This window comes from Macadamia integrifolia, chromosome 5 (genome assembly GCF_013358625.1).
Source record: "Macadamia integrifolia cultivar HAES 741 chromosome 5, SCU_Mint_v3, whole genome shotgun sequence".
Classification (NCBI taxonomy): Eukaryota; Viridiplantae; Streptophyta; class Magnoliopsida; order Proteales; family Proteaceae; genus Macadamia; species Macadamia integrifolia.
This window is the reverse complement of record NC_056561.1, coordinates 46,518,782-46,527,269: the sequence shown is the minus strand read 5'-3', so window position 1 is coordinate 46,527,269 and position 8,488 is coordinate 46,518,782. Positions and strand designations below refer to the sequence as shown.

The 8,488-nt window shown below is 37.4% G+C and overlaps 1 protein-coding gene across 1 annotated transcript in view; it reads left to right on the top strand.

Moving 5' to 3' along the window:
* The first annotated feature begins 2,177 nt into the window (after positions 1 to 2,177).
* Positions 2,178 to 8,488, top strand: part of LOC122079115 (calnexin homolog) — a 9,299-nt gene continuing 2,988 nt past the window's right edge. The window contains exons 1-3 of the mRNA XM_042645366.1: positions 2,178 to 2,333; positions 2,603 to 2,699; positions 2,834 to 2,903. Of these exons, the coding sequence (XP_042501300.1) occupies positions 2,607 to 2,699; positions 2,834 to 2,903 (163 nt within the window). The 5' untranslated portion in view covers positions 2,178 to 2,333; positions 2,603 to 2,606. The remainder of the gene's footprint in view (positions 2,334 to 2,602; positions 2,700 to 2,833; positions 2,904 to 8,488) is intronic.

The following is an 8,488-nucleotide window of genomic DNA, read 5'->3' as shown; positions in this document are numbered from 1 at the left end:
GTAAAGCAGGGAAAATATGAGGGTATCACCATCTATTTCATATTTCTTTGTGTTATGTTATTCAGTGCTTTCATGGCACTTGACCTCTCAGCAAAATGAACAAAACCAAATCTGCACTTTTCCTATCCAGACTTTGCAGGTGGTAGCACTACTTTTGTAATCTCTCCATGGTATTCGAATAGTTCCCTTAGCTTATCCTGTGTTATGTTCTTTAGCAAATACTTCACATATACTATCTTCACCTATATGAAAAACAATAGACTGAGCCAACTTAAAGAGAAGAACAACGGACTCCTCAATTAAATGGGGAACAAACCCAATCCTAAAAAAGCAAGAACTAAGAAATTTGACTCCAGTATCTTGATGATGATGGACTACGCGTGGAGGCATACTGTACAACCATGACAATGACGTTGAACTTATTTATCTTTCAAAAAAAATCTGTATCCTCTGTTGAAAATGAAGACCAAGACAGGAGTTTCATGGAACAAGTAAGCAATCTATTGGATTAGACCGATGACTTGTGCCTTAACATGGTGTGATTCTACCACTGAGTTATAAGGGCTCATGTTATTCAATAAGTGAATTAACCCACCATGAGTCTACTGTATTTATACAAATCAAAAAGGAATTTGTATGGATCCATGTAGCTAACCTCCATTAAGTTAGGATAAGGCTGAATTTGTTACATAACATTTGTCTTTAAGAGAATATTCAATCTAACAAGATGATCTATCAAAACATTATGAGTTCTCAAGAGATTCTAAGATCAGTGGTAGGCATGGTCTAATAAACTCAAAAGCCTTACCATGGCATAACTCTACCATTGAGTTAAAAGGGCTTATTCTGTTCAATTCGTGAATTAACCCACTATGACCCAATTTCATTTATAAAAATTAAAAAAAAAAAACTTTTTTAGTCTATAACATTCGTCTTTGGGAGAATATTCAATCAGATGATGATAACCATAAGATCTATCATAATTCGATGAATCCTTAGCAAATTCTTAGATAAGTGGTAGGCATGGCCCTAATAAACAACCATTGGCTACGAACAAGCCATATATGAAAGGAGTACCTGTGAAGAAGAAGCAGACTCATTCTTAGGGTTAGCCCAATTCATAGTTGGAATATTACTATCTAGCTTAAATTTTGAGTTTGACATCTTCTGCCTTGAATATTTAGCACAAGCATGGTTATAATATTAAATGAAAGCAAAACCACAATTACGACTGGAGTTCTGTGGATCTTGCAATTACAAACAAATAAAAGAACAAGTCTTAAATTCAATACATTACAACCAGAACCACTAATAATAATAGACATACAGCTCCAAAAAATAATATACAACAAAAAGAAGTGTAAATTACACCCATGGATTCTAATGTTTAGGGAATCTGCCTTGATGTGAAACAGAGATGTATGAAAGATTTTTTCCATAGAACCGACTTTAGAAGAAAGGAATAATGTGTGAGAGAGAGAGAGAGAGAGAGAGAGAGAGAGAGTTGCCTAGGGTAATATGAAAGTGGGAGAGACAAAATAGTTAAAAAGGAGAGAAAAAAAAAATGATGATGAAGAAGTTAAGGTATTTAAATAAATAAGAAAAATAAAATAATCTAAAAAAAGATTAGCCATGAAGCATGAGTACATGCATTTATATAATAATATGATATATATCCTATGCGGATACAAATACGAATATCACTTCAAGTATTGATGAGGTCATATTTGGATCATCAATAACCAGGTTAAACGGTCTTTAAACGGGCTAGTCGAATGAGTACGAACCTGGACCGCTGTATCTGGACTCTCATGGTCCGCGACCCCCTCTGGGCTCCTTTTTATTAATTTTATTACATTTTGAGAGGTGGAGTTAAGAGGACCATGTGGCCTACTTACTACAAATAACTTTTGTACTTACTAATTACTCCTCCTGTATGGATCTCATTGGTCCCCGACCAGTGAGTAGCACGTTCTCATTCCGTGTGATCGACCGGAGCGTTTGGAATCACGTCATCCTGAACTGGAACTATCAACGTACCGTATTTATCGATCTAATATATTCTCCATTCGTAGGTAGAGGGAGAAAGCAGAGAGTCTTTGCTCTCAAAAATGACGTGGCTATCATGGATTGGTTGATTTCACGTGGCATGTGTTATAATTGGTTTAAACAACTGTGAGAGATGTATTAACGGATCTCTCTCTCTCTCTCTCTCTCTCTCTCTCTCATTTTCTCCTCTCTTAAAATCTAGAAGGAACCCTCTTTTAGATCGTGAAATACCACCGAAGCGAAGCAAGTCTCGAGAACTTGGGACCTTGGACGTCGGCTACTCGGTAAGCTCTCATTGCCTTTCTTGCGTAGGAGATTGCGATCCTTTACGTCTCCGTTCTCTCTCTCTCTCTCTCTCTCTCTCGTCACAACTGTGCTTTTGTTTGGTTTCGATTCGAGATCTGTTAGGGTTAGGTCAATTCATTTCGATTCTCAGATCACAGATCTCGAGACTAGGGGTTATAGATAGAAAGTCTTAACTATGCTTCGACCGGAGCTCGACTGGTATGGATATGTAATTTTTATTTTTTTCTTTGATTGGTTGTGTTTATAGGGTTATGATCGTTCTGATGGAAGGAAAACGGCTTTCTCTGCAATTTATTTTGCTCTTGGTCGTTTCTGTTGCTTCGCAGCTTCGCGCTTCGGATGTGGTAGGTAAAGCTGGATATAATTGGTAGAGCAATTATGCCTCCCCCTCCCTCCCTCTCTCCCTCTCTCCCTCTCCCCCCAAAAAAAAATGCATCAATTTGATTTCTGATTGTGATCTCTTCGCCGTGTGGTTTAGCTGTTCTATGAGCCGTTCGACGAAGCATTCGAGGGACGGTGGATCGTTTCTGAGAAAGATGACTACCAAGGTGACCTTTCGGATATGCGGAAACCTTTTCATTCTTGTGCTATACTTCGTTCTTATATTTGAGAATTGCAAGGTGTTTCGGTTTCCCAGTAACAAGACGCATTCCTATAATTTCTATGCGTGCATGTTGCTTGTTACAGAACTGTTGGTAGATCTGTGCATTCTGTTTAGTTTCCATTCGCTGTTTATCAAGCATGTAGTATGGTCTGCGGGTGATCGTCACACTCATTCTGATGGTTTGCTTTTGCAGGCAATCCTTTTTTATTTTATTTTTTTGGGTGGGGGGGTGTGTGACTGGTCTGTAATGCTATGTATCTCATTTTTTATCTAATTGCCCTTTTTCTCTTTTCGATAGTTGATAAATAGAGTACCCTTATAAGAGTAAAACTATAAAACATAAAATAGTGAATGAAAAAATCAGAGGTAAACTATGACTGTCTCAAATACGTGATAAGTTGAGAGAAAGTTGTTTTAGGTGGCTTGGACATGTACACCTATGTCCTTTGAATGCACTGCTAAGAAAGATTGATATGATACAAATTCGAGGGGTAGACCTATAATGTTTTAAAAGGAAGTGGTGAGAAATGAGATGCATAGATTTGGGTTAAAAACATAGTTGTCACGGCGTCAAATTGATCCAAGGCGGTGGAGGGGTGGCTAATCTATTTGGCGATGAATCGCTCGTTTTGGCGTTGCCATGGTTGTCAAATCGTCCGTGTGTCATTTTTTATTTTTTCTATTTTCTAAAATTATTTGGTATGTTAATTTTTTAGTTTTTATATTTTTTAAAGTTATTTAGCATGCTACAAGCCTAGAATATATACTCTATGACATATAAAACAAACATTAAGTAACATCAAATCATCAAAAAAACAACATAGCCATGTCATAAATAATCAACATAAATTATTGACTTATACAGTTATACATCAAGTCTTCACTCATCAAGTCATAAAAAATCAACATGTACATCACACAAAAGTAAAAAGTAAAAAGTAAAAAGTAAAAGGCTAACCTGTGACTGAAGCTTGAAAGCAATGATTGAAAGTGAATGAGCAATCTGAACAAAATAAAAGGTATATATGTCAATGTATCATATATGAATCAGAGATATTTATTTGAAAACCTAAGAATAGATCAAATGATAAGATAAGTGGCTAACTTGTTAAGCTATCAATGACTTACTGAAGCAATGAAGCTTGATAGCAAATGAACTTAATATAAAATAAAAAAAGAAAACTTAACTAATCATCAAAGTTCAAAGTTAAAGTTTAAAGTTTAAAGTTTAAAATTTAAATTTTAAACAATACATAAAATCCAAACACTCAAACAGTCAAACACAAATAACTTAATCATCATAATCATCTAACAAATCAGCAGATGGTAGATTCTTTTGTTCACTAGACTTTGCATTTTCACCAAAGTTATCTATGACATCCAAGTCATCATTCACATCATCCTCTTCTTCCAAATCTTCTTCCCCATCTGATTCTGATGACACCCCAACAACCCTCCCTCTACCTTAGCGTGTGTAGCACATATTTTCTCTAGAGCTTGATGATTGAGCTCTCCTGGGTCGATTGGGCCCCTCCATTGTTGCCCTCATTGCTCTACCAACAACGTCCCATGTGAGATTAGCATCGGGATGAACTACATTATCCACTTGCTCGCCAATCATCTACTCACTACTCTAATCCAGTTTCTTTAAGCACAAGTGGATCATAATTTTTGTTATCGAGACGCCTTTGTTGAAACCTTTCTTTTAGGCGGTGATTGTATTGAACATAGACTAGATCATTCAAACGTTGATGTTCCAGCCTATTCATCTTCTTGATATGAATCTGAATTCATAAACAATAGAGAACAACAAAGTTATTGTTTCAAAAATAAAAAGTCTAAAATATGAAATAGATGTAATACCTAGCTACTTGCAAACTCAAACGTGTTCCAGTTGCGCTCGCAACCAGAAGAGGAGCAACAAAGCCCTAGAATACGTCTTGCAACCTTTGAAAGCTCAAAAGCATGACCTCCAAATGAACCCCACCAAGTAACTATAAAAAATAAACATATATAAAAATAGCTAGATTAATATTTAATATATCACACAAACAAAGCAACTAAACAATGTTCTTACTAGGTCTCATGGTTGCTCGTGATCTAATCGCCATATCCGAGGCAAAACCACCTCGAGAATATCTATACAAAGTGGCTTGGGTATTTATCTTGTCTTGTAAAGCTGGGTCATGTAACATTCTTTCAATGACTTCATTAAATGCAAGCTGTAGAGAAGATATAATTTGGTAGCCACCATCATCACCTTCTTTATAAGAAAAAAATTTGCCAGGATTAAGAAATATTGTTGCTTCATACAAAGGAGGCCCCATCGGAATCTCCCAATGCCTGTTAACAATATCTAACACTTTCTTGTATTGCCTTTCTCTATCTCCAAAATCTTCTTTTATTTTCTTTTTTGCCTCATTCATGGCAAATTGAACCTCAGGCATAGAAGGCCTCTCATCACGGTCCACAATCCTCAAGACAGTAAGAAGTGGCTTTGAAGCTCCAAGACAATTTTTCACACCATTCCAAAATGCTACAGCAAACACCGTCTCAACCACTTTCTTCCTAGCCTCGGTCTTTGCCAAATTAGAACTAGTCCATTCTTTAGAAATAAACAAATGTCTTAAGTCATTTTTATGTTTTAACAAGTTTTGAATTGTCAGAAATGCAGTTGCAAATCTAGTAGCTGCTGCGCTTACAAGATCCCTCCCATTTATTCTAGTTCTCATTGCATCAAGAATACGTGTGCCTGTAGATGAAGTTGATTACTTTTTTTGCCTTATCACATTCCTATTAGATTTCAAGAATCATATTTCCTCCAACATTAGGTCAGTGCAATGCGCTGGACAAGGAGTCCAATATAACTTTGTCCTCTTCTGCATCAGCATTGTACCAGTTAATTTATAAGTCGATGCATTATCTGACACAACTTGCACAACATAGTCCTCACCAATTTTTTGAACTTTGTTGTCAATCAATTCAAACTTCTCTGCAGTTTGAGATATACTAGATGCATCAATAGATTCCATAAAATAAGTCCTCTCTGGACTGTTAGCGAGGAAATTAATTAAATGCCTTCCTCTTTTATCCGTCCACCCATCAGTCATTAGAGTGCACCCATATTGCTTCCAATACTCTTCATATTTATTCTTCATTTCTGCAGTTCTATCCTTTGCTGCCTTTAACAATGGTACTCTCACTTCATGATAACTTGGGGGCTTATATCCTGACTCGTACTGTGCAATAGATTCCACCATCACTTCAAACCTCATTGACTTAATAGCATTGAATGGAATACCACACTGATAAACCCAGTCAACAATGTGATTATCAATTCTCTTTTTTTCTTTCGCTGATCTAAACCGGTTCTCTATGGTAGTCTGAGTATTACCTTTAAGATGTCTCTTAGCAACCACTTGCTTAGGAGTCCGTCTAACATGAGTATCCATGGGGCCCTTTGTGGCTGAATGACTACTTTCTTTCTCTTAGCAGCTGTCCCAGAGCTAGGAATAAGTCTAGAGGTTGTAGAAGGAGTCCTACTAGACTGTTTTTGACCTTCAACTTCTATATCAACACCAGCACCAACACCAACACCAACACCAGCACCAGCACCACCACCAACATCAACATCAACATCAACATCAACATCATCATCATCCAAAATGTCTTGCATCATTTTCTTTTTATTACGCATAAGAACTGGATTCATCTCTGTAGCAAGCGCTACAGTTGTCTTGGTACACTTAGCAACATCTCCATATCCACCCACCAAATATTGTTTAACCTTTTACTTCCACACTTGAGGTTTTTTCCACAAAGAGTGCACTTAACAAGGTTCTTGTCTGAAAGGTCAGGCCAATACCCATACTTCCACCCAGGGTCATTTGATTTGGCCTTCCTAGTTGGGTCTCTGGACGGATTATACGCAGCCGTGCTTATATTATCACCCCCACTACTACCACCAACAATACCATCCATTATGAACTTCTATAGTCCTACTATCCTACAAGCTACAAAACAAAGTAACAAAGTATGTTAAGTGTTAACCAATAACATTAACATGATAACATCAACTCATCAAGTATTCAAGTTATAATTTATAAAACAGAGTAACAAAGTATGTTAAACAGTAACATTAACATTAAGTATTTAAGTATACAACTATACAAGTTGTAAAGATATAAACACTTTGTTAAACATTAACATTAACATATATGTTAACATAAAACCATTAAAACAACATCAAAATCCAAAAAAAATTCAAATCAGTAGTTAGAAGCAACTTAACAAGTGATATAAGAAAGGATTAAAGTAAGGCAGTAAAACAAGTAATACAATACTTTGATTAAGAACTAATTCTATATTTCTATAATTCTATTTATGCTGTTAAGAAACATTAGTCATAGAAGGAGGAATAGAGAAGGAGAAGAATTGAAGAAGAAGAAGGAGAAAGAGAAGGAGAAGAAGAAGGAGAAAGAGAAGCAGAGAAGGAGAAGGAGAAGAAGAAGAAGAAGAAGAATTCAGCAGCAGAAGACGAAGGAGGAGAGAAATGAGAAGGAGAGAAGAAGAGAAGAAGAGAAGAAGGAACAGAGAAGGGGAAGATCTGAAGAAGAAGGAGAAAGAGAAGCAGAGAAGAAGCAGGAGAAGAAAAGAAGAATCAGAAGACGTAGGAGGACAGGAGAGAAGGAGAGAAGAAGAGAAGAAGGAAGTTGGGAATAGAGAAGGAGAAAGAGAAGCAGAGTAGCAGAGAAGAAGAAGAATAAGAAGCAGAAGACGAAGGAGGAGAGAAGGACTGAAGAAGAAGAAGAAGAAGAAGAAGAAGAAGAAAGAGAAGCAGAGAAGAATAAGATGAAGAAGACGAAGAAGGAGTAGAAAGACGTCGTAGGCGGCCCCTTATCTTGGTTTTGCTGCCGGAGAAGGAGAAGGTCAGCAGTCGCAGGTCAGCTTCGAGGGTTCAGGTTCATTGCCGGTGCCAGAGAAGGAGAAGGTCAGCAGTCCAGGGTCAGCTTCAAGGGTTCAAGTTCACTGCCAGTGTCGGAGAAGGTGAAGGTCAGCAGTCGCAGGTCAACTTAGAGGGTTTTTGACTTTCAATTTGAGAAATTGGTGTCTTTTGTATTTCACCTAAAAAAAAAAAAACAAAAAACAAAAGGCGATCGATTAGTATAATAGGCGTGCGATGGCGTCCATGGCGCTGCCTTGGCGACGCCTATACGACCTTGGTAGCCTTTAATCATGATTCCCATAAATCGGTGTATTGCCATGCCCTCGGATTTCCGCTTGGACGCCAAATCGCCGCCTAGGCGACGCTGTGACAACTATGGTTAACAACAAATTTTTCTTGCCATAAAGTTTGATGGCAAAACAGGATCCTTATAGTCGACCTCATTTAGTTGGGATGAGACTTTAGTTGGGTTGAGTTATTTCTTCTAATTCAGATGAATTTTCTGGTGTATTGTGTTAACTTGGATAAAGAACCCATAGGGCATACAATTTGCTGGGAAGAAGCTTCCTCCCCCCCCCCCCCCC